General features: G+C 37.1%; 1 protein-coding gene across 4 annotated transcripts in view; it reads left to right on the top strand.

The window, feature by feature from the left end:
- Window positions 1-27,050, top strand: part of LOC139145480 (cytosolic arginine sensor for mTORC1 subunit 2-like) — a 60,974-nt gene extending 33,924 nt beyond the window's left edge. The window contains exons 3-10 of one of the 4 annotated variants that reach the window (XM_070716684.1): window positions 5,539-5,726; window positions 8,735-8,867; window positions 9,140-9,190; window positions 11,607-11,733; window positions 15,091-15,189; window positions 15,614-15,696; window positions 17,210-17,304; window positions 19,036-27,050. In XM_070716684.1, coding sequence (XP_070572785.1) covers window positions 5,539-5,726; window positions 8,735-8,867; window positions 9,140-9,190; window positions 11,607-11,733; window positions 15,091-15,189; window positions 15,614-15,696; window positions 17,210-17,304; window positions 19,036-19,224 — 965 coding nt within the window. In that variant the 3' untranslated portion in view covers window positions 19,225-27,050. Of the gene's footprint in view, window positions 1-5,538; window positions 5,727-8,734; window positions 8,868-9,139; window positions 9,191-11,606; window positions 11,734-15,090; window positions 15,190-15,613; window positions 15,697-16,912; window positions 17,008-17,209; window positions 17,305-19,035 lie in introns of all 4 variants that reach the window. The other 3 variants (XM_070716685.1, XM_070716686.1, XM_070716687.1) reach the window with 3 other exon arrangements.
- The last annotated feature ends 611 nt before the right edge of the window (window positions 27,051-27,661 follow it).

The raw sequence follows: 27,661 nt of genomic DNA, 5'->3' as shown, positions 1-27,661 counted from the left end.
ACAGATGCCAGGTTGTGTATTTCACATGCACTCAGGTCAGTAAGGAAGTGCGTCATTACTATTTTGGACTGTTAATTCTTATTTCTGAATTGTTTAACTTTTTTCCACATTGAACTATCTTTAGGCAGTTTATACTGTAGCTTAGAATTTTTTTGATTGATGTATTTAATCATCTTTTGGGTTCTTTGGGTCCATATCCCACCTCATGCCCCTACATCATCAACTACTGTATTTACCAACAACTCCATGCCAACAACCAATTACCTGACCTGGCCACACATTAGAGAAGGTACAGCGTCATTGACGGTATTTTTCAGCTTGTCAACACAGCATGTGTACATGTAACTTGCAGTGTTATTGTTAAGATTTAAATAATCGTTGTATTGACGAGAATTCACTTATCAGCAATAACGATACTGCCTGTACATGTACTGGCTGAGATGACAAGCTGAATGCTGTGTATTTCAACATGCTGTGGGGAGAAGAACAAGAGCTTGCAGGTGACATATTGAACAAAAAGTGAAAAAAAATCACCGAAAGTTACAGCTGCTTGTTCTTCAATTAAAAGTCAACCGAGCTATAACATCATGCATGGATGGCTCTGCTGCCTGACACAAATTATAGTCAATATGATACCACTTTCTCATAAAAATTCTATATTTCTGTTTAAGAGCATAAAATAAATGAAGTTCTACAGCTGAAGTGAATACTTGTCCATGATTTCAGAAAAATCTCCCAATCAACATGAGAAAATTTTACGCTCAAGTCATGTGTGTACAGCAATTTTGTTTGTCAGATAGGCACAGAATTAATCCTTTGAGTGTTGTAATTTTCCCACCTAAATTTCAGTGTAACATTTTACTGATTTCATGAAAATTTCTGTAATTTTGTGGTAATTTTGGATCAAGTGGACATAACCTTTCAATGGCTACAATTTTTGACCAAAATTTTGGGTAAAATCTGGAAAAAATTGTCTAGATCTGAAAATAGTTGCTTGCTATGTTATACCGGGTATTCTATGAAGGCAACAAAAGTTGACTTCGGCACCCAAAGGGTTAATACCGGTATTACAATACCGAATAAAAATGCTGCATTCTGTATGGAAGTATAGGATAATTTCTTTTAATTTCAAATTTATTGACCTATTTCAAAGTTACAATGCAAAATGGTTTTATAATTAGCTGCAAAGAAACTCATCTGTGTCATGATGAATAATTAACAATTACTATTTATAGTAATTTTCATGATAGGATGAGAGGCTGAGCTATCTGTGAACTACTGTATACATATGTGAAACAGCAGTGTAGTAAGTGTGTTACCTGGCATTTGTAATGGAGCATGGCTGCTGGGATTGAAACTTTAAGAGACTTGCAAACTCTACCCTGTTCACCCCCGATACCCTGTGTACAGATCCACACTTTCAAAAGATTTGGACCAAACCATTTTGGTGAAAGGGTAAAAAACAAACCGTGACTAAAACATTCATGTACATGTATTTAGGGCAGATCGTTTCCAAATCTGAACATTACACATATTTAATCAAGCTTTTGATAAACCTCATAATTTATATGCAAATCAATCATACCAGTAACAGTAATCTTTTAGACTAGGATTAGGTTTTGCGGCACTTAAATCAGAAACTAGGACAACCTGACCAGACAAGTGGAATTAACATCGGAGGCAGACATTTTTATCTCACCACAATGGATATCACTGACATTCATCTATTCCATAATAACAGTCACATCTCCATGTTAACTGTATTATGCAGTTTACTTGCATTTGTCTCTACGCTGAAAAATCTGAATTTCAAAGTTAGTAATGTTTGGTAATCATCAATGACAGCCGCTTCACAGTATGCACTTTTTGAGTGATATGAGAAAGATGTGAGATTTGTGCTGGTATGTCAGTAGCTACATGAACAGTATATATTTACGTGTTGCAATTCATCTGCTTAGAGTAATAATAAGCTAATATCTGTCTACTCTCATTATGAGTGTATAATCATGTCAACAGTATCACTGCTCAGCGCTGCTCAGCATCGTCCAGAACCTGGTGTACATGTGAATGCAATACAGTTTAGTATAGAATACGATTAGTATAGAATGTTACTGGTATCATGATATGTGTATGTTTAGCCACTTTTTGATCCAAAATTTTGCGAAGGTCACCAGCTACTGCATTTACAAATTTGTTTTCTGTCAATCTGATTATTTCTCTGTATTGACACAGGCTTTAATTGTGAAAAGGTATTGAAAAGTTTTTATTGAATTTACGATATCGAAACATGACATTCAAAGCCTGGAGAATTTAATAGTCAATAATGCCCACCAGCATTGTTTGCTCACAGAATTCTTCATTTTCTATTCTACCATAGCTGTTACCTCATTCATGAATAATTTAAATTAATAAGTGTCTGGCGCTGGATGGCAGCAGTAGCTAGCAATTTCATCAAATACTCAAATATGTACGCCACCATTTGAACAGGAATAATGCAAATTAACACTTTTTCCCAACCAAAATTTTAGTGCAACATTTTACCAATTCATGTGAATTTTTCTGGAATTTTTTGATAATTTTGGATCAAATGGACAGCAGTTTTCAATGACTACAGTTTTTGATCAAAATTTTGAGAAAAATCTGAAAAAAATTTGAGGGAGTTATATTTTATAAAAAGGCGACAAATATTGACTTTGGCACTCAAAGGGTTACGTATAATTAATAGCTTCTGTTCAACCCAAGAAGTGAGAGAGAAATGGTATCAGACCAAAGGTTGAATTTTTTAAATGAAATTAAGAGGAGTATTACTACCAATCCAATTCACAATTATCATAGTGTCCTCACCTACCCTGACCTGCAATGACCCCGACCTGAGATGACCCAAAGCATGATCTCTACAGATCTGTCTGTTAGAGAGATTCTTATGGCTGATTAAAGAAAGAAGGAATTTCAAGTTCCAATGTTAATACATCATGAGGGCATAGACTGAATGTAATACTGTCAGCAGAATTTTAAACTATTGGTAGTACATAAATAACATGGCTATTGCATCCCTCAGATGAGCAAAAAGTGAATGTCTAAAAAATGTCAGATAAAAATTGCCTGTCCAGACTGCATATTATTAATACAATAGACGAAATGTGAATGTTTTGACTGTCAGAAATAGAAACGTGCAAGATGCAAAAGAGTTACATGTATGATATTTTAAGAATGCAGATACCGTCATGTAATACATTGTAAGTGGTGGATGCTTGTAGACCAAGTAACTCTGGGGAAAATGTTGTGCTATTTTCATTTGTGGTATTCATAATATCTAGAGAGAGAGATTAACCTTTTAAATGAGAGTGTCTAGCATTCTTTTTATCTGACAGTCTCTCTAAAAATATTCAGATAGGGTACCGTCCTGTGAGTGAACAACATGATGGATTTTTCCCATGTTTATTTTACCACAATCCCTGTATTCCCCACAGTCATTGTCTTTCCTGGCTATTTCTCTCGTGCACCTGTTCTAGCCGAGTTTTACTTTCCCAGACTTTCATCCCTGTGTGACTTTGGCATCTCAAAAGATGCTGGCACTTGATATTTTGTCCAAATACATGCATAGGTAGAAATTTGTCAATCCTGTGATTCGAGAAGCAGTCCAGAAGTAAAAAGGTAAACCAGGATGTCGGGATTGATCAGTAAGCTAAGTGTCACACAGGTTCCCAGGAGATTTTACAAGTAGGGTTTATTGTCTCCTGTGACGCAGTAAGTGATGTTACCCACAATCTCCTTGATTTGTACACTTTGAAATCGTGCATTGAACTGAAGAAAATTTCTTCTTCACACTGTTCTGATGATTGTATCTTTTTCATTTCCACTTTGAATAATGAGAAGATCAATCCCATTTCGACAGAGGCACTTTTGTCATTTTGTCAACAGATATTTTTGACAGCCATACCCAAAGTTTTCAAAAAAACTGGTCAGTAAGAATGAAGTCTGTACTTCTTATGTTGAGCCACATGCCTTTTTTGTGGTTGACCTTTGACCTCGTTGGCTGGGTATTTTTACCCAGGCATCTCAGGCATAGTGTGATGCAGATGTACCGTACACTGAGAGCTAATTGGAAGTTTAAACAAATGTCATGTGTATATGAGGGTGTGTGAAATGATGACATTGTGAGTAGATGAGGGCTCACTTCAGTTGGCAGTGTATTCTAGAACCTCAAAGTGCATTTCCAGTATGCAAAACTTGCAACGCATGGCTAGGTTGTAAGAGTTCAAGTTTGCAAAACTTTCAATGTTACTGTCTATGTTCTGAACTCAGGGCTGTGTTGAAGTCAGCTTACATTAAGATAGGAAAACTTCACCAGTAATTTTCTGCCTCAGAATTTTCATATCATCAAGAAATTGTAACTTATTTGCAAAGTTTCCACGTCACAACTTGTGAAACGTTAATTTCATTCATGTGTGACGGCGTGTCTATCGACCAGTGTATGTGTATCTCCAAAGCTAAATTGACAAGCCATGGACATATGAAAGTTCTCAAACAGACAAGAAAAATTTACATATTTAATACTTGTACTGGTAAAACACTGATGTAATAAATTCCCTAAAATTTGAAAAGTCTCTCAGAAAGCACATTGCCTTTCACACATTGCACAGTATGTGGTGGTCACCATGGGATTTTCCCACTCAATGCTATTCAAGTAAAACAAACTTTGACACTTTCTGAACTGTGATAAAAGGTTTTTTCACCCTTTTTAATCAGAAGAAGTGTTTACTTTCACATTCTATGGAATTATTGTGCATAAAGTCTGTACACTGTTAGCAGTGAGGCAGTCTCAATGAGATAGCCAAGGGGATTATTTACCCAGCAAACTGTGATACAGATTGCCAGCTCTTGGCCTGATCAGCATTAGAAGTGTTCTCAAGAGGGCTTTCTATTGAAAGGCAAAACGAAAACAGCCAGATCAATATTTACAGAGAAAGTTCACACCAGGTAACCACTGGCTTCAATGTAGAAGAGTTGACTGACCTCAGATTTGCTGGGGGCAGCGTTTGTTGGGCACGTAACATTTTTTACTTGCCATAATAAAAGATAAAAGTACTCGCATTTCATAACCAGGAAGTTTTGTCTTTCATTCCGAGAAGGAGACAAAACTTCCGCTGTGTATAGAGAAAGTACGGTGTATTACTGTGATCATAAAAAATAATATAACTAAAAATAATAAAAAGTGTATTTTGAATATTTCTCTTCATAGTAAACAGTGTAAGTGCTGATTTTGATACCGCACACCAGAAAGTGTCATTTCAATGATAAACTATACATTGTAAAACAGTGTATCTCCAAATACAGTTTAGTTCTACGGTCATCATTTGGTGTAGGTTGATTTCTCTGCTCAATCTGACTGGCTGACAACCACTGACTACATGTAGCTCTGATCCAGCCAATCAAAGCCTTGCTTTCAAAAGCTATTGCGTCAGCCAGATATTGAACACACTGATGCATAAGCTAATACTGACATCTTTATCATTTTCTTCTTCTTCCCCTTTTCAGAAATTCCCAAGCACGAGAAGGTCAAAGTTCAACCCGATAGATGGCGTGTGCTGAACGTGGCTGTTGGCGCATACGCAACCAATAAAGTGTCTGGTCTGACCAAGATAGCCAAGTCTGTTATCCTTCCGCTGGCTGACTACCATGTCTCAGTGTTTTGCATGTCTACTTATCAAACAGATTTTATCTTGGTAAGTTTAACAGGGAAACTGTTTTTGAGTATTTTTTTTCTCAAACCTGTTTTGATGTGTGTCTTTTAGGTTTTCTTTACAAAAATTGTGCGTTGGTGTAGATTTGAAATTTTCAGTTTATCATTTGTTGTTCCAGCATGTGTCTGAAATTTTATAGAATTTCAGAACCTGAATAAAAGTGTCAGTCTGCATTTGGTATATTTGAGGATGGAGCAAATAAGACAGGAAGTTCTGAAAAATGTCACCATGTCGTACTTGGTATTGAACATAGAAACAATTGCCAGAAGTGCATGTGTGATTTGGAACTTTGAGCGTGTTTATAGGGATTGATATGTTCAACCAGCCGTAATTCTGCCATGTTTTGTGGTAAGTTGAAGCTTTCCGTACGGGTCATTTCAAGAGTGATCTTGAAAAACTCTACCTTGCACCTTCACTGGGATCTTTTCACCCTTCTTATACAATTTTGAGCCAAGGCTTAAAACACGACCAGTCCGGATAAAACAAGTTTTCACTGAACAAAGTTATGCTGTCTGGAGTTGTCTGAAAGGGAGTTCCCGTTTTTTGTCTGAAGTGGCAATAGAAACTTGAATTCACCGGTAGGTTTTGCCAAATTAGAGAAGTGCGTACTCAGTATTGAATAAGTGTATGAAAGTTGGCGTTTAACTCTTTCACCATCATGGTTCGGCCCAAACCCATTGTTATCAGTGGTGGTCTTGGACCTGTTTACAGGGAATTAGGGGTGAACAGGTTAACTCACAGAACGAAAATTTTATTTCCTTTCATGTCAAGTTTCATGGCTCGGTACGTCATAATTCTTCATATTACCGGTAGTTATTTGTTGAGTGAGACATTTTGCAAGCATCTATCTCTTTATCATGAAACTAAGTACTTATCGGATTTCAGTGCAATGCGTAGGGAATATGCTTGGATTTTTATCATAAAAGCAGGAATTTTATTGAATTGCAGCGCACAGAGGGGAGTATAATTTTCATGGATGATTTTAGCGGTTTATGAAAGCTATAGCTGATATCACTGCTGACTATTTCAAAAGGTCACACACAGAAAGTAGCAGTAAATGGCAAATGGCAAGCGCTGTCAGAAATTTTTCAAAATTTTATGCCGCCATTTGATAAACTCTTGATGGAGATACGGAATGCTCAAATGGTGAAAATGAAATGAGTATGATTGTCAAATGTTTGAGATGTTAAAAATGATAGCTGTGAAAGGAGAGACCAGCAGAATTGATATCTCTTTTTTTGCCAAATTTAGAACATGCTCAACAATCCAATTAGTTCAACTCATCCAATGTCTTCTCTTCATGTCTGAATGAGTCAAGAAACTTTATTGTTGAGAATGGTGAAATGTAGACACCCACTGCTGTCAGCCAAGTAGATGCAGTTACTTCTTTGCTCAATTTCTGTAATTATGGCATTTGTTTTCCATAGTGGCATTATTTTACCTTTTATACATTTATAAAATTTTGGCGTGAATTACGATTTAAAATGGAAAAACCTATGCTTAGATGATGGAAAAATCTATGCATAGACAACAGAAAATTCTATGCATAGATGATGGAAAAATCTATGCGTATATGATGGAAATATCTATACATAGACAATGGGAAAATCTATGCTGAATAGAGGGTATATAATATACTGTTACCAGTACCTAGAATTCTTTGTGTGATGTCGTTTTGAACACCTCCCAACTACAGGTTACATGTATGTACATGGACTTGGTACATGTTGTACCTGGCAGTATACCGGTATGCATGAACTTGGTAGCTATGAATGGTCATACCCGCTGAGACTGTGCAGGTCTGGACTATGCAACAACATACACAGGTGACACAGTGCATGCACCCATGGAATCCTGGGTAGTATCCAGAATTGCAGGTCCTTGGCCAGCCACAGTGAATAACAACTGCATTGAGTCTGAGATATCCAACGAACATAAAAGTTCAGTTAAAGTCCAATCCATAGTTTCACTTAAGTATACTAGTTCATTCTTGTACCGGTACTCGATGTGGATTACAGAAATAAAAAACAGATTCCTAGAATGTAGTGATCACTGTAGGAGAATATAATAACCATGTAAGTCCCATTCAAAGTAAATCTCACATCCAAAGTAATTACTATCTGATGTTGTGCCCCAGGGTTTGAAAATGACTAAGATGAGTTTGTAGGCTTACACTAATACCACCAAAATGAGTAAATGCATATTGAGAAATCCATCTGTAGACAGTGATACAAATGTTCAAGATGGCTGTCATTACGCCTAGACTGCCTAAAGCCAAAAAAATGATTGTTATTTGGCAAGCATTGAAAGATTCATAGCTTTCTTTACCTGCTGTGTACTTTTAACAATTTAGGAACCTGTGACTCTTGTCTGACATTTAGTCTGCCCACCCACCATACAAACCGGAGTTACTTGTTATAAATATTATTCATCAGGGAATTTGAAAATATTACTGGTGTTCCTACGTTGATGTCATTGTACCATCTTATCATATATTATGTAAGGACATTGAATATGTTTATGTTGTTCGCAAGCCAGTTACACAAAAATTCCTCAGTGTATTAAAGATGGAAAAAAAATTTAATATACAGTGAAACCTGTCTAAACCGAACACCAAAGGGATTGAGAAAACTTTGGTTTTACAGGGGTTTGGTTTATAGAGGTTCTTTAAACATGGCATTCTATGGGGGACTTGGAAAGGTGTTCAGTATAGACAGGTTTCCGGTTTAGACAGGGTTTGGTTAGACAGGTTTCACTGTATATAGTATCATACTTTGAAATGTATTATCACTGGAGTATTCTTTCTCTCTGTCTCTCTGTCTCTGTCTCTGTCACTCTCTCTCTCTCTCTCTCTCTCTCTCTCTCTCTCTCTCTCTCTCTCTCTCTCCCACATTCTTTGAAAAGTTGACAAAAAGTGACATATTAGGGAAAGTACTGGCAACTTTATCTTATTGATGGTATTCTGTGTTTTGTTTCCATGGTTACTGCAGGTCAAGGAAAATGACATGGAGAAAGCAATAGAATGTCTGTCGGCGAATTTTAAAGTCTTCCAGGAGAAAGATGGTGAGACCATGCCAGTACCCATCAACCACCCTGTTGATGAAGATAAGCTACAGGATCCAGGTAGGTGTCACCTGTAAGAGTGGGTACCATTGGTCTCCCAAGTCGTAAGCTGGCTGTTTCGATTGGTTAAAAAGTGAATGCCTGGATGGTAAGGTACTGTATCTGTGATTGGTCAATAAGGTCTTTTTTAAACTGTCCTGAATTGGTATGGAAAAAGAACAAAAATTTGTCACAAGGTAATTGTAATCCTGGGGTTTCACACGCTCCAAGTTGAAATGGCTAGTTTCTGATTTTTTTCTCTCTTTTTTCCCCCCATTATCTTACACTAACAGCTGGAATAGAAAACATCAGATTCTTCAATGTTGTCACAAATGAGATCAGAGGTACAGTGAGCTTGGGTTCCAGGCATCTTCTAATACTTATATTTTCACCAAAATGAGATATATACAAATGATCACCAGAATTATAAGATAAATTTCTCCTGAAAAAAAAATTCTGTATCAATTTCTAAAAATAAAGTAATTTGCATGAATTTGCATGTTTCTTTGATATAAAATTAATGCATTTTTCTGACTTGCGCCCCAAAACGGAATTTACAAAAGTTGTCTAGGTCTTTCAGTTGACAGTATTATGTTATTTTATGGCAGTCACAGGTGTTTTAATATTATGCAGTATTTTCTGGTTTGCAATAAAAGTGAACAGCATGTGTTAGATTTCGTCACATTCCCTCAATCTGTTGTATGAGACTTTTCATCGCTGGGAATATATCGTCCTTTTACGACTCATTCCCTGGCTGGGGAGTTTTTGTGCCCTAGCTGTAATATCCAGTAATCAGCCATGTAATACCTTACAGAACAGACTGTGCCTTAGATCCGTTCTGATAAAATGCAGAGTACCGTATAATACCCCCTCAAGTTGCTTTCCTGCATACCTACCAGTAATGGACGTTTTGTCAGTAATGGACGTTCTGCAAGTAACGTAATGTGTCACAATTTTCAATCAGTCGCCTCCGATAAAGGCTGGGTATAGGTTTATCTGATAAACTGTCATGTCAGATTTGATATATTACAATTTCAGGTTGTAATCTTGCATCATTTGCGAGGGTCATGCTTTACCTGGTACAGTCTCATCTAATTTCTCTTCGATGTTCATTTCCAAAGTACCAGGATGTTCATTTCCAAAGTACCAGGATGTGTATTTCCGAGGAACTGTAAACTGTCATGTACACATACACTCATATCTCATCATCCATACAATTGATGTAACCTGTGCTGCCATGTTTTCACCCCCATTATGGGATAAACTATCCCATAAATTTTGTTTCACTTCACATATTATGGGATGCCTCATCATAATCACACCGCACTGCTTTAATTTAACGGCACGACAAACAGGGTTAAAATGATAGCCATCTTTGTTGATAAAAGTTGATATCCATCTTTATTGTTCCAAGCCCATAAATATTTCCCGTAATAACTCTGAGGACTCATAAAGAGACCATGTGAGATTGTCACCCAGTTATGCAATAAAGGGCAAGATGTTCATCATAGGGAGGGTTGACTTTGAGCTGAAGTGAAATATTGAACGTTACTTTCACAGCTATTTCTAATGACTGTGGTAGAATAATATTTTTAAACGAGAAATATTTCACACCGGTCTAGTATGCTGACTATATTGCTTCTCCGTGCAATTTAAAAGAACAACTTTATGTTAAAAAGAACTCACATCCTAAATGCTTATAACTGTCACAGCAAACTGTAAAGAAAAAACCCAAAAGTAAAAAATTCATATAATTTCTACTCTGTAATTTTTGTTGAAGTCTTGTATCAAACACTTCGTTCTTGTGAAATTTTATTAATACTATGCACCACGGTCCCTCCACCAAATTGTTTATGGAGGGACTGTGTATGCACCTCGCTTGGATTTAAATGATGTGGAGGTCATAGGTCAGGGGATCAGGGGTCAAAGGGTAATGAAAGTGTGAAGGAAAGAAGGCAGTTCTGATGAGTTAAAAGCAGTTGGGTTGCTCATTTGTTGAACCATAGAGAGTAATTGTCTATTGTTTAACCCATGGATATATATAAGGCCAAAAAAAAAAATTTGATTTGTTTCTGGTCAGCATGCGCATCACTTCAAAATGTGCGCATCAACCCTTTTTTTCCTGTTTTTCATTTGCCCCTATGGGAAAAAAGGGGAAAATGTATCAAATTCCACCAAAAATTTAAAAAAAATTGAAAAAAAAAATCATGTCACCGCATCATTTTTGCCACATGTTAATGACCAGAAACAAACCTTATATTTTTTTTGGCCTAAGCTAATCCCTGATATTTTCAATTTTGCCAATCTGTCACAGTAGACAATGTCAGATTGGGAATGGGAAAAAATGTGAACTAGCATCCATTGACTGTGTGGGTGTATGGGCTTAGTATGAATTGCGATCTACAGCACACAGTCAGTCTGCTGTCATAGCATTTTGTACATGTACCAAATTGATCAATAAATGAAATCTCCACGTAATCAACAGCAATTTCCTGTCAGCTCTCAGTATTTAACTCAGACATTGACTTTCAATCGTGTTTGTTGTGTTTCTTAGATCTTGCAAATTCTAAAGTGTTGACATCGATTTGAACAAACTTTCTTGACATTTTATTTCCATTTATCCCCTCTGCAATATTTCTTTATTTCAAGTGCAACTTCCTTCCCAATTTTTACAACAGCAGAAGATCCGTGCGTCTCTCTACCTGATCCTTTCTGGAGTTCACCTTTAACCTCTGACCTCTTTGAACTTTCAATTTCCAGGAACTCCGAGGCCCATCGTCCATCCGTTCTGCGTGCCACTGAATCGGTTCTCCATTCGGAGCCTCAATCCAGAAACACTGCCCAACGTAGCCTGTGCACTGCTTGAAATCATGTTTTACGCTGAAAGGTAACTCGTCAATATACTACGCCCTCACACACCAGGTTCGAATTATAAGTAATGGTAAAATATAGCCCGAGAAAGATTTCTATATCAAAATCTTTTGGTTTAAGAAGAAGATTTAAGACATATGAGAAACAATACCTTGTTTCATTTCCTCACTAATCTGGGTTTCATGTCTCGGTAACAAGAAGGAAATGTGTGTCACTGCTCCACTTTTCAAAATTTATGGAAGTGATCCCTTCCGGTATGTCAGTGTATGCCAGTGTATGATATTCATACAACAGGATGAGATAGGAGAGAAAAACCCAAACGGCCAAGACTGAGGAGTACTGGGTCCACACTGATAGATTACTGTAATCCTGGGGGATCCAAATTGGTACACAAAGCTATGGGAGGACCCCCTAGGACATTGTATATTGGTTTAATAACTAAGGGTGGATCCAGTGTTCTTCAGTTGGGCCATGTGAACAATTGCACTTTGTGGATGGTAGCAAAAGAAGCATTTACCCCGGGTATTTGAGGAAAGTCATCTGAATCTGAATCTGAATCTGAATCTCACCATGTGTCTGTACCTTTATGGTGCGTCTCATTTTAAGCCAAAACGGCATGCAAGGGGGCAAATAATACCGGTACAAGTGGCCCTCACTGTTTTGCAGTACACTCAGGCTGAGTTCGATTGTAACCCGAGTAGCGACCCGAGTTACCCGAGTTGCAGTCGAACGAATCAGCGTAGCTACTCTGATGACGCAAATTATGTCATTTGACCTTTCAACCCTACTCGGGCTTCTCCCTCGTCGGAAGCTGGGTTGGTAGAGTTGCAACGCGGCAAAATGGCCGCCAAACGTTTACGTCAGTTTCAGCAAATAAAAGTAATAATATTATTACCTGTAGTTATTGCATTAAGCTGTTGCCAATTTCCCGTAATTTTTTAGTTAAAGGTACCTTTCTATGCTCTTAAATTGCACATCGTTTACGTGTGTAGCTGGCGATATAAGAAATATGCAAAACGTTAGTACAACACGGTCCCTCTACATCACATCGGAGTTTTCAAAATGTTGCTCTGATGAATAGATAATAATATGCAGACCTGACTTGCTGATAAAATAATCAATTAAAAACATGACAGTTTTTATCCGATATCAAAAAATATACAAGGTTCTAAGTCTTCGTCAAAATCTTCAAAATAATTACGCAAAATCAAATTTTTTTCAACTCTGTTGCCATGTTTGTTTACAAGGGTCGATCGGGTATGTCGTTCCTTTCGCATCTCCCGGGTCACAGTTCTGCGCATGCTAAATAGTGTCCTATGACGTCAACATAAGCTACCAAGGTCGCTACTCGGGTCAGAATCGAACTCAGCCTAATATGTACCAGGGTACTAGACCTTTGCATACTACCCTCGGTGACCATAAGTTGTCATCAGACTCAACTGTAAGAGTAGGAGGTAGAGAGAAATGTAAATATTAAATGAAATTAGTAATAAATGAAGCAGTGTGAAGATAGTAGATAAATGAAATAAATGCAGAAGTATATGGTAAATCAACAGTGAAATAACACAGTAATCCAGAACAACTGGAAATTGAATTTTCAGTTCAATATTTTTGAACCATTAACATACATAGACATGTTTGATGAACAGAATCAGTTACATCAGCAATTTCAGAAAGAAGTTTACTTTATACTTATTTATACAATTTGTTTTAGTTTGGTTTGTGTTTATTTCCCGACATAATTATTTACATATTATTTCAAAGGTTTGTCACTTAAAGACTGATAATGGGCTTGCATTTAATCCTTTCACCACCACAGTTTGTTCACAACCCAATATTGTCAATGGTGACACCTGTTTATAGGGAGTTGGTGTGAACAGGTTGTTTCCTGAAATGAAATGAAATGAGTACTTTAAGGAAAGTGAAATGAACCTGGTTTGTATTTTTCCACGCAGACATCTTGAATTTTACATGAGTGAAAACCTGTCTGTTATACATCTGTTCCCAAAGCTGTGGTTAATTTAAGAATTTTGATTTGATGTATTACGTCGTAAATTTTACTATTTTATGTGGCATATATTTAAAAGAAATTTTGAAAGCTCATTTTGACAGCAAAATGTTGCCCTCTGTGTTACCTTTGGATAACCACTTGTCAAATTTGCCTTGTTTGTGGTGAAAATAAAATGCGTAGACACAAATCTGGCCCAAATATCACACTGAATAAGGCAGATTCAGACAAATGAATGGTAATTCACATGATGGATGGTACTTGAATCAGACGATGGTAATCCCTGAGAGATAATCAGGAAAAAAAAAATTGAAAGTGCCTGATTTTCTGAAATCCGTTACTCCCACGCGCTGAGTAGGTTGTGCGATATTATTGCTGATGATATAGTGTACCATTGATGTCACTGTGTCCAGTGTAGTATTGTGTTATGCGGTGCCTCTTGAAAGACTTTAGGATTTTTTCCCAAATGATGGCTCTCAGAGATGCATAATCAGTCCCCTCATGGTTAATTCCAGTCTTTGAACAAGAGCTATGAAGAACTTTGATATCAAATTTTCAGAAGGTTGAATACTGACAGCAAAATACTGGTACATAAAGTTCCATTAGCTGTGTACTTTTTATGTATTTTCCGTTGTTTTCTATACTGTTTCTGAAATACACCATTCTTGTTCTACCAGCTTCTTTCAAAGTGACCTGGCAGTGTTTATTATTCAGCTTGTCAACACAACTTATAATGTATAGCAGTGTCCAAATTTTACTTTTGCCAACATGATAGTACAATGTAGATTGTTTTGGAATTAATTCACCTGCCTTGACAATATCATTGCATATGTTAGTATTTTGTTGTCCAGTTTATCTGAAATACTCTGTATTTCTATACACTTTGATGGCGATGAAGAAGAAATGTTATCATAAATTGCAGTTTTCGTCCATCAAAGGATACTTTTTACATCAGCAGCCAGCAACTAAATTTCATCCCACAAAATCAGTAAATTAGCAATTTTACGGTAATGTCTTTGCCGTTATGCATTATCTGCATGGTTGAGAACGTTTGTGTCAGAATTAGATGCTACTTAAGTGACAGTTTTGTCCACTTTACACTGTGTCCAGGGCCCTGTACACACCTACTTCAGATAAAGTGCCAGATAGCACAATGTGACATTTCATTATCTGAAAAAACAAACACTTCTAGGGTATCTTTCAAACTGGCTCATGAGGGACTTTGAGTGTTATCTTGCCAACTTTCTGCAAGACGGTTTTTGCGTAGGAGTACAAAAAGCAGAGCTTCTTGATGCACTTTTTTTTGTGGCTTCATCATTCATCAAATGTCAGCCAAAGTAAAGCTTGTTTTTGTTCTCTTTTCAGCTTAATATCTCCCCTCCAGGATGGACATGACAGATTTTTCTCCTACTCCGTTGTCGACGGGGAAATCTCACTGGTCATGGATGCTGATGCTTTGGCAAAGTAAGAGTTGCAGTTCATCTCTGTGTGTATGATTTGACCCTTGACATCAGTGTTTGACCTTTGACACATGATTGAACCCCCAGGTGTGGTGTCAGACAGTGAATGTCCACTGTTTATCATAAGACTTTCTCGTCAATATGATGAAACATTTTGTATAATCTGTACAATCTATATATAGAAACAATCAACTTTCTTCTTACATTTGACAAGAAGTATAAAATATGATATCAATTCTGATTGTTTCCTCAAATGCAGAAGGTGTTATTACTCATCATTAAGAAAAATAAATCCCGCTTCAGTTGAAAGTTTCAGTGAACTTTGACACCATTGCATCAATCATGTTTTTGTTCGAGCGATACCTTTTATTACCAATCTGTTGCCGAAAGAGATATCAGCTACTTCTTGATCGACATTTTCTTGGCAGATTTCCAACCAACTCCTTATTTGGAAGTACAGCCGGAGAGTGTTGGAGAATGATCAGGATAGGTGGCGCCCCACTAGGGTTTGGTAAGTCAACATCTTATATTTTGCTGTAATGGCAAATTTTCCGGTGATCTCCACTAGCAAAATATTTGATTTGGCAAAGATAAAAACTATTTGTTTCAAATGCATCTACTGCTTGACAACATGTTTCCTCAGAAACAAAAAAAATTGCATTTCCTTGAAATGCATGTTGAGATACTTATTCAACGTTTGAAACTACATTTTGTAATCCTAAAATGGTTCAGTTACAACTCAAGTAGGCAACATTGCCTCTGAATGTATTCTCATAATCTTTCAATGTAATGGACATTGTAAGGTTCCAACAAGACTGGCACCTCGCCAAAAATTTTTGATCAGCTTCTCAAAATAATACCTTAACTAAATCATCCTCAGAGTTAAAGTCTTCATCAAATGTCAAAATATATTATAATATTTAATATCCAAATAACTGCCATGATTTTATTGAAAGTTTACTTGCATATCTTCTTCATTTGTATGATATATTCTCAAAAGATTGTTATCAATGTAACGTCCGATTGATAGTACAATATATCGCTTTATGCAAATTTTGGCTCAATGAAAACCTGTGTTAGATCCTTTGTTTGACATTAGTACAGTTATCAGCCTTTTGTAATGAATCTTTGTTAGTATTTTAGAGAGGGTTTTTCATGAATGAGATTCATTACAAATTTCTCAGTGATACTTGTCAGTGTTATGTCAGACTTTTTGCAAAGTTATACAGTATGTATATCAAACTACAAATCAGAGAACAGTGCCATGTGCAGTAATCGGGTCCAATCAGTGTGCTCTCCTGAGCCGATATGACATGCTATCCACCAAAGTGTCTTCACTTTGTGTCAAGAAAATTTGATGTTTTGTATCAGGTAAATATTGTCAAATATGTGACTCAAGGAAATTTCAAGAATTCCAAAATTGACCAAAAGAGTTGAGAAATCTCAAAAGTTTGACTTTAACCCTTTCATCAGTGTGGTTTGAACCAATGCCATTGTTTTCTATGGTAAAGTCGACCTCTGAAGAGGAAAAAGGGGTGAAAGGGTAAAATAACAGGGTACACTCTCGCAATCTCAGTGCTGGTAACTCTATGTTAGCATTTGCAAAAAAAATAGTCACCACTGCATAACAGTTTTAGCACAAGGAGAACCCAACACACGATTCAGACTACACCAAAGAAGGGGAAGAAAGCTGATGCAAATCTGACGGATTTTCTCCATTTCAATAGACGAGAGTGGAATTGTCGCTCAATACTCACATCCCATATCAGAGGGAAACTACTTTGCATATTACATCAGTACCTATACCAAAGGATACACACTGGTAAGAAACGCCAGAAAAAAACAACTCAGAACCCTCACTTTGTCATGCCACTCTACCCTCATCATGAATGGTATCTTCCAAAGCTTGCATTTGCTTTGAACACACATGGAGCATACCACTCACTCAGCAGGGTACATTACCTTACAGAGAATACATATTTTTTCCCCTTTGTTCTTGTTATCGCCTGTTTCTTTTTGTTCAGATGAGTGTGGCATTGCAGCACAGATATCCCAGCCTCTCGCTGATACTGACATATCAACATACTACATCAGTACATTTCTCACAGATCATACTTTGGTAAGACGCTGCCTTTTTAAACAACTTTCATCTGCTGTTGAAATTTCTTCCGTATTCAAGTATTAACTGTCTCACTTAAAGACACCAGAAGACTAGATATGCTGTGCTGTGATTTGACCATAGTTTCAATTTTGGCATACTATCCTTGCCTAAAAACAAAATTACCGGTAATTCTTCCATCCACAACTGCCACCCACAATGCATTGGGGAAATTTAATTTGCATATCACATTGATTGCTTATAGCTTCAGTGTATGCGCAAATTTTTTTTGCACAAAAATTGCATTTTGCGTAACGAAAATCCTGTCATGTTTCCACGATTGCACTAAAAATGAAATGTTAGATCAATGAAAGATTGGAAAGTAATCAGTTTGCCAAAAAGAAAATATTTTGCCAAAAAAAAAAAAGATTTGAATTCGGAGCCAGAAGCATGGTCACCAGTATGCATCCATTCAAACTCTAAAATCTCTAATTAACTTTTCAGCTTTCATCTTCTCTAATATCGTAAAAATTCATAACATTTTCTCTCCTCTTAAAATTACACCACTCACTGTGTCTCTGTTATCGAGTTCGGAATTTCATATTTAGTTCATCATGATTTGGTTTTCTCAAACTTTACAGCAATGAAATGATGGATAAGGTATTTCACCCAATCTACAATCCAAATGATCATGTAATATTGCACAAAATACTATTCTGGTACTTCTAGCTGTGTAAAAATATATAAAAGGGAAAATACTATCTGTAGAGTAATTGAATTACAAACTATCTAACTAGATTAGACCATGACTGTACTCTAGTACAAGGTCATGCTAGAATCTCTGTAGATGTAGACTCCAAATTATAGATGTATCATTCAAACCGTAGTGGGGTTGACAGACCTCAGCAAATCACAAAGCAATCTCTGTAACCAAAGATGTGTCTGAGCTGTGTTACCTCGCAACCGCTGACTTTCTGCAAAGTCCCAATTTAGTGATAATGCATGTTAAATATTTTTTTGTCATCGTGATGTTTCAGGTCAAAAGTGACCAAGGATGTAGTAATGAAGCTATTCATTCTCAAACTGTGACATGATAGTATTCATTCATTAAAAGTGTGTCAGTGCTGTTTAACCCTTTGAGTGCTGTAATTTTTCCCACCAACATTTAAGTGCAACATTTTACCAGTTATTATGAATTTTTCTGTAATTTTTAAAATCATTTTGGACCAAATGGATATCACATTTCATTGGCTACAATTTTTTATCAAAATTTTGGCAAAAATCTGAAAAAAGTGACTGGGGTACATTTTCTAAAGGCGACACAAATCGACTTTTGCGCTAAAGGGTTAATTATGCAAATTTGATGATAGCGATTCATTACCAATCATGCATATTTATATACTTCAGACTGTACATCAAATGAAATGGAGGCTGAGATTGCCAAGCAATTTGCATATCTCTGCTGCTGGACCTTGTGAATTTTATTTTCCGCCGATGAGAAGCAGCTTTGACCAAAACTGGTCACCTGCTAACATTTGTTGACTTGATATTGCAAGGCTTTGCACATCTTTGGTTGTAAGAGATTCATTTGTCACGTAAGACATCTCTTCACGAGGGCCTGAAGAAAATAAATTTCACCAGTAGAAACAAAATTTTGTTGCTAATCTATTGAGAGAAAGAGACAAGATTTTGAGACTGTGTATCAGATGTCACAGCAAGTTTTTTTCCCTCACTTTTATCCTCATCACCTAGGTTCCAGAGGAGGATGCTGATCACGTCATCCAGATCCTGAAAAGCCGTCAGCAGCTTCAGCCAATCAGAGAGGAGAACGACGACGGCCCCCAGCACATCAACACCATGAATTCGGTCAACTCCACAGATGACTCGGATGAGAAACTCCCAGTCAGACACCAAAACGATAAGGATGTAGCTTACTACTGAACGCGATTTACAAGCAACTAAGAGCAAAGTTAAATAATACTTTTTTTGGTTGTAATTTTGAATTTTTAGGAACTTGTACAGTTATTTTCATTTGCAATTTTTTCTTTTCAATCAATTTCAAATGTGCGGCAATCATTTCATAGGATTAGAAAGTTCACTGACTTATAAACAGTCGTCTACTGCAAAGATGACCCATTAGATGACCAAAATGAACACTTGAAAAGTTTGTTGACCCCATCCTCTGACCTTTATGACTTTCGTTTTGCCGGTTCACGTCATGTGATGCCACTTTGCCGGGCTGAAAGATGCATTTGCTGTCCTGTTTATAAAGTCACATTTTGGTCATATAATGGTTTTTTTCAAATTTAAATTATACTAACTTATTTTTGTGTTTTTTTTGTTTCAATGATCATAAAATGCTCAAAATCTAATTTAATTAAGAAAAAAGTGATATATTAATGAACAGAGGTCAAGATTTTGTACACAGCAGGGTTGGTTATGTGCGGTTTGCAATATGAGCGTCAAATTCTGTGGCTCTGTTGTATCTGGTCAGCCCAAGGTTCATATTCAGAGTAATTCAACATTCAGAGTTTCAAGACAGGTTTTAGGGTTAAAAGTTCCACATCCACATTTCCCTTCTTAGTGGATCTCTTACTCTCCATCACACCCCTCCGCACAGGATATTCCCTTTAAAATGTCCTCCTACCAGCCTACACTGACCATGAAACTGTCCAGTGACAGGGAAAGGATGCGGCCTACGACTGTTCTGTCAGGTGACTGTTTTGAGTGGATAAAAACCAAAGGTGTATCTCACAAAAGCGTATTACACTCTAACACTCTCCAAGGGGGGTTCATTTTTATTCAACAACATTGTGGACAGCAACTAGAGGCAAGCAAATCACCATCACAGGGGATATTTTGACCCACAAGTCTGCAAAGTTTCTGACAGAACAAATTTCAGAACAAAATTTGTTATTCCCAACCATTTCATGTGTCGTGTAATATCAGGCTGATATTTGCACTTAGGGTAATATGCACCTCAGAACAGGGGGTTATACACTTTTGCTCAAATTTTCCAGAAGAAGACTTTAATCTTGACTCTCTCATCGTCTAGATTTAATATTTAGGGGTCACCGTACAAATTGCAGGATTAGAGAAACAAACTACGTATATCAGAACTCTACCAATATTTGAAATTCAAAATGGCTGCTATACCCTTTGTCATCAGTATCAATAGGGAAAAATTAAATTTTTGATTTTCACACACAAAAAAAAATGAGACAGCGAGAAATTTTATTTTCTTCGTAGGCTTCAAAACAAGGTCACATGATTAGCGAACCAGAAGGCATTTTGAAAAATTTGAAAAACACTGCCCCAAGATGCATTCTACTTTAAAAACAGGTAGCATATCAGCCTGGATGGTAAAGAAATGCTTACAGTGACAACATGTCAAAGACTGTGCTAGAAATCTGGACTATCATAGCAGACAACAATAGTTCCACATTTCGCTGGTTACATCACAGCCCCCATCATCCATTCAACACAGCACTGTGTACCAGTATTCTTGCACCTCAAAAATCAACCCTCTGTCCAAGTTCTTTTCAAAGACGTCCATGATTTTACATTCTTCAAGATATTTTTCTTGGGCTGAATACGTGTGGAATTTGGAGAAAAAGCACCAGATAGTCACATGACCAGAACACGGGTTGTCACCCCACGTAATCAGCCTCTGCTGTGACAAACATGAATGAAATAACATACATACATACATACATACAGTACTGCTGCATCCAAGTTTAAAAAGCGTAAGACGGTTGAATATTTTGTTGTATGTGTGCCTTAGCTGCAGTAGTATTTCTGAATGTAAATGATCTGCAGTTTATGTGGTGAATATTACTATCAGATCTAAAAGATAATTTTTTTTTAAATCACTGAAATAAGATGGATCAGATTTTCTATCAGCATATGGTCAACACACGGTGCCATGATCAGATGAGATGCTTGATAATTTGTCTCGTTTTTTTTGCGTGTTATGCTTCTCTTTGCTGAAAGGCTTTCTGTTTCAAGGGTTTGAAATTCTGCTCATCAGTCACTTCTCACTATTTTAAGAATGCGCTTTGTTGTCAAGAGAAACTATCAGCTATTCTGCAGGATTCAGTACATCCAGGGCAACCTTCCTGTGATGACAATGAGAGATAAACTTAGTTGCCATGGATATACTGACATTTTTTTGCATGTCAACGATGCATGCGCCGTGCAGTCTCTGTTAGGAGCCACCTCTCTGCAGTGCCTATGCAAGCTGATGAAAGTGTTTGCTGATTGAAATCCTTTGCTTGGAGACCTGCCGAGCCACAGTCATGCTGCAATGTTGATAGAATCTGATCCATCGCTTACTGCCATTAACGTGTCCGTGTGCCTTTCTCAATTGCCTCGTCGCAAATCGAACAAAAAAAATGATAAACACAGATGATAATGTTAACAAAATGTTCGGATGTTGCTCAGCTGGAAAAAAAAAACCGAACTGATGAGTACAATTAGTAATGAGTACAATTAATAGATACCAAAAAAGTGATATAATTGTTTTTAAGTGTTTTTTTTTCCTACAAGGGGCATTAAGAGATAAAACCGAAGGCGAATTTTTTCTGCAGCATAACCAAGCAGACATGCTATGAGAGTAGCACCACTCCGAGTTCAATCCCAAGCATTCCAAGACTGCATAAATGTGAAAAGTGCACGTACCCACAACCCATGAATAGCATTTTCCTTATTCATTCAAGAGGAATTTAGATAAGGTGTCAGTATCAAGTCTGCTGAAAGTGCAGTGATTTTCAGTCGTGTGTGTGTGCCACTATTGTGTGTTAAGAAAGAGGCTTTTTACCCAGAAGCCACCAGTGGTTTCATCTCAGAGACTGTGTGGTGGCCAGTTTACCTACTGACTGTGCTTTGCTGTGTGACGGAAATGTCTGGCAGTCCAGCCCTTTGGATCATTTGGAAGTTTGGGCGTGAAAACAAAGAGAAGACACGCTTGCAATGTTTGGCTGTCACGCATTAGTGAATTATTTTCGTCCAAAGTGAAGCTATACTTGTTCTGCCTTGTCTGATCATAGATCTATTGTCACGGCGCCCTCGGTGGTGGAAGCACGATCTCTGCGTGCACAATTTGTGTTGCATTGTGGGATAAACTGACGAAAGCCACAACAAATTAAGAGGGTAGTAACTTCGGCATCTTGTGAACATACCGGTACAAGAAAACATCTTTCAAAATATGACTCGTTTATCAACATTTGTGATAATGAATCTTTGCAAGCCACAAGACTGCAGTCTGCAAACGGTGGCTTGGGAGACTTGCAATTCCTCAGCTGATAACCTCATGTCCTGTACCGGAGCTTTTAAATATTTTGGGCAAGAAATTGGCATTATTCATACTCTAGTTATATCAGTTAAGAGTACTTTGAAACCTGTGATTTGAACTGAATAGGAGTTTTTAGGTTGTAAGACATACTTTCAAGGGATCACTTTTGTATATTTTTCTCGGATGGTACACAAGGAGCTTTGATATCCTTTCAAGGCATTCTGCTGGCATGTTCAAGTCTTTATTAGATAGGTTATACCCAATGATATGTTGTATTGCTTTCAAAAACCGACCTTCAGTCAAGATCTTTGTCTCATCCTATTCCAATTTGATGTTATTTTGAAGTTTGGTTCACTGGGGGTGTCGGTAGCTTACTAGTTTGTAACGCTGTATGTTACTCACTTTCACTGGTTGTGAGTTTCCCAAAGAAACATGCTATCACCTGATTGTTGCCACGGCAACCAAAGATGGTGTGTAAAAGGGGATGTTTAGTCCAAAGGTTAAACTAGCCAAATGCGCGATTCACTTACGGCTTAAGTGTCGCCAAGTTCAAACATGGTTGGTACACTGCGAGGAAATCTTTCCACTAATACACAGAACTACTCTCATCCAGTCTAAAAAACTGATGACTTTTTGCTCGTTGTTGCACGGTATGACTCGTGCCACAATGTACCGGTATATTGCATAGGTATTCCATCTATTTATCTCTGAGCAGTTTTCGCCCACTAGACATCTGCACATCTATACTGTAGAATTTGTATCTATATCTGTGCCGTTGAGAGACGCACCGTGACACCTGTCCATTAGCAGAGCAATGTCATCGACACACGACAGCACGGACGAAAATTCTTCACAATTTAACTACTATCAAGTAAATACAACAAACATGAATAACAAAGTATAAAAACAAAAACATTTTGATATCACCTTTTCAACAATGAAGGCTATTGGGCAAATAGATCAGATATAAACACAGTGTTAATCAGCAAATAATTTACTAACATCGAAAGTAGTTACTAAAATCATATTGTAAGTATTAGACAAAATCATATACAGAAAGATAGTCCTCCAGTTATTTCCAACCGTGACATAAATCCAGCTGAAATCTTTATTGTCCTGAGGGCAGGTAGTACTTGTGTGCATTTTGGAATGATTTATAGAATTACTGCATCCAGTCTTTGTGAAGTTCATGTACATGGTTGATTATACTTGCAAGTACGTGTAGCACTAGGTTTTGAATCTGGTTTCTTGATTAGACGTGGTTCATGTTTTCGTCTTGTTTTCAGAGGACCCAGCCACAGTTGCTTGTGAACTGATACACGATGGCTGCTGTGTGGTACGTATGCACTAGAAAAGTATGCATACCATATAGCAGCCGTCATGTATCAGTTCACAAGCAACTGTGGACCCCAGTGCACTAGATGTTCCAGCGTGGTTTCTTTCGAAAGTCCCAGCTGATTGGCTGTTCTGTTATGGTGTGTACAGGGCAGTTTATTTACCGTATACAAGGGCTGGTGACTTCTGTAACTATCCCCAATGTTTCATGCCAACAGGTGCATTTAGACTCACTTGAGTACTTTTAAAAGGGTTGTTATCTGTACAAATGTCTTGGCAGCGCAGAAACAATAAATATTTATGCATATACTTGAATGTTTCCATGTGCAGACGATACAGTCCATGGGATTGGTCAGTTTTGAGAAAGGCCAGACTTATACAACAAGCGATACCATAGGTAAACCACACCATGACAGTGCAATTACAGTTGACGTATTGAACATATCATTTTCAGATACTTTAACATTGACACTTTCCCTGGGCAAAGAATGGAAAGTTTGTTGCCAGAGAGGGCACTCTTTACAGTTGAGGAGAGCCCTCGCGTGGCAGATTTCCAGTCTACCACATGCATTGATGATAAAGTGTACAAATTTTTTTTCCAACAAATCATTTGTACCTTACACTTCCATGTGCTGTGTTTTTTTCCAAATAAGGACCAAGATTATAACAATTGTACCTTTTCATTCAACCTTCATATTAACTTTTATAAGAGGGAAAGATTGTTGAAGGTATATTTTCGAAAAGATTTTCAAGAAAAAATATATTGAAAAGTGGCAGATTGTGGTTTTTGAGGACTTTGATATGACTGACACATGAAAACTGTCGAGTGTGGCTTCAAATGTCATGTAAATGTTTTAAGACTGCTGATTGGATGAAAATATCTAACCAGATAGATACAAGCCAATCATGAGTGTTAAAACCTACTTTTTCCCCCACAAATTTAATCTGTTGTCGGGGGATGCAGACAGTTTGGATTAGCGTTGTAGTCGAAACATTAGTCCATGCTTAGCAGATGTAGCATCGTGAAAAGACGCCTTCTTTGAAGATTTAAGCAAGCATGGAGGTAACACTTTTGTCATTCCAAAAACGTGAAGAAAGCATTTTGAAATATTTCTGTCTTAGAATTTCCTGAACATGGAAGCCAATAAAAAAATGCTTTTGGCATTCAAAACAGACCGCTTAATTCCTTGCAGCTGAAATGATATGAGTTGTACTTCTGACCAAATCTCTTGTAAAGATCTTTTCACATTATGTATTCAGTATATTCATACGGTTGATGTTCCTTATACCCCTATAGAAAAATTACCACTCGATTAAAATTTGATTTGATTTTTTTACGAGTTGATGTTTACCACCAATATGGTGTCTTGATTTTGAAAAGTTAGAGTAATGGATTATCACTTAAGGATTCTATGAAGTGGTTCTGTATATTTATTTCATGTGAAAAGCAATGGTGTATGCCTTGCATAGCGATATCTTGCAAATTTGTATCTTATACCGTAGAGTATAGAAATCAGTTTTGTCACGTAGTATAGTGTAGTCAAATATTGAATTTCCATGTTATGTGTTTGAAGGAACCTAATTCTTTCCACAATGTTGTATTTTGTCAAGTTTGAACTAGCCACCGAGCTCGTAGTTAGCTTCTTCAAGAGTTGAAAACAAAGAAAGGAATTATATTTTCACCATTTTGTGTAATTTTGTCACCTTGGAATGTAGGTATATATTCTCTCTTCTCTATATATGGTGCTAAAAAGACAAGCGGGATACAGAGTTCAACAGTGTGTGAATTTTACGAGGGGATCCAAATGAGAGGATAGGGCAGCTTCTTGTACATATATCACAGAATGTAGAATGTTTTTTTAAAACATTTTTTTGTCAGTATTTCTCGTAGGAAAATAGTGTTCATAAATAACATTTGCGACAAAATACAGTGTTTGCAGACAAACTGAACTTGATTTTGTAATTCATCTGGTCACGCTCTGTCGTGCCTATATGCCTAGTCCTTTTCATTCCTGTTCAGGGGTAATACCCCACATGAGGTCTTAGGTCATTTGGGGGGTCAAGGTTGAAAGGGTAAAATAAATATGGCTGCTAATGAGTTGTGACGGGACCATTTTCATCACAACAATTAACCCTACGCTCACTCTCAAAGATTTTAAGTCATAGAGTGATGCTTTACAAAATGCCCAAAGTCGTTTGCATCACCGAGTATATGAACATGTTCATGGCCATTCCATAAATCACACATTGTTTCTTTTTGATTGATATGGAAAAGCTACACAATGTCAAATGAAAATATTTGTGTATCCTTTCCCTGACATTTTCCAAGCTGTATAAAAATTCCAGAAGTTTGTGTGCTCAACAATGAAATTTTTTAATCAGAAATTTAAAAGACTCACTGGCTTGACTTGTCAGCTTTTCCCCCTTTTTTTTTCAATAAATATCTAAAATTTTGTGCCATATTCAAATTTCTCAAATTCAGTCCCTTTCCACAGACTCTTCAAAATGAAATGTTAGGTCAAAGGAACCGATGAACTGTAATTCCATCACATGATGAAATTCAGCCATATGAGTGCTTCAAATAATTGGCATGTCTTACCTTTTGTCATGTGCATGAATTTTAATAGCCTTTCTGTTTGCAGCCACAGCGTTTGTCAATTATATTTGATACCATTGCATGGCATCATCTCCCCAAAATCAGAATCTCTTACAAATTCCTGATCCTGTTGATCCTTGGGTTACACCATGAATTACAATAATACTTGTGTTAATAAAACCATCAGATGTGTGAAATAGTTCTCAAATTTAAAATTCAATGAGGAAGACCTCTTTATTTTGTTTGTTCTCCATATTAAGCCAAATTATCTGCATTCATTAAAAGCCAAATCATTATACATTCATTAAAAGCTGGGCATTTGCTAACAACAGACCAGTGATTAAAATTTTTCTAGGCCAGTTTTGTGCATTATGCTCTTCACCATTAGTCAGCAATTATATCTAACTGTGTATTAGACTCATAAGGAGGGGGTCATCTGTGCTGTAATACTTGGGCAATTTTTTTCCTCTTTAATGCGAACTTTGATGTAAAGTTATTCTGTAAATTGCCACAGAGTCCATGAAATAAAAGTTGCAAATAAAAGGGCCGGTGTTTTCTTATGCTGTTTTTTTCTCGATTCCCTGCCTCTATCCTAGACTGACTCCTCTTCTCTCAGGTTTTGTCTGCCTGTTGTTGACATTACAGGAAATAGGCAAAGCCATATATGATCGTGCACTTCGCTAGGTGCATGGGCGTGACATAGACCTCAAAACTGCCAGTAAATTTCTTGACGAAATAAGATTTTAACCCAACAAAATTCTGTTGCCAGTCAGGAATGTTGAAGACCACGTCCAGTTGTAAAAGGGGTGGGGGAGCGTAGAGAGCACCCTGAAGTGATGGATCTTTCAGTCAACCTCTATAAGCTCTCCACACATCAAATTTGTAATTTGAAGTATGACACTCATATTCATTTATGCAATATAATATTGTTTTGGTATGCATATCAAGAGATGGCGAGTCATTATCAATTAAAAATATTCATGTACTTCACACTGTTCTCCAGGTTTCCCTCACTGGGGGAATGTTGCCGCCTCCTTGAAAATTTTGGCGGGATTTGCAGAGGACTATAATATGTAAATTGAGATTTTCAAGGCATTAGCAAAATTTTGGTTATATCATTGATCAAAGACCAAATAAAAGACACTTCTGTTTGT

Source organism: Ptychodera flava, chromosome 12, assembly GCF_041260155.1.
Source record: "Ptychodera flava strain L36383 chromosome 12, AS_Pfla_20210202, whole genome shotgun sequence".
NCBI lineage: Eukaryota > Metazoa > Hemichordata > Enteropneusta > Ptychoderidae > Ptychodera > Ptychodera flava.
Note: the sequence above shows the minus strand (reverse complement) of the source record. Positions and strands in the feature narration are given on the sequence as shown.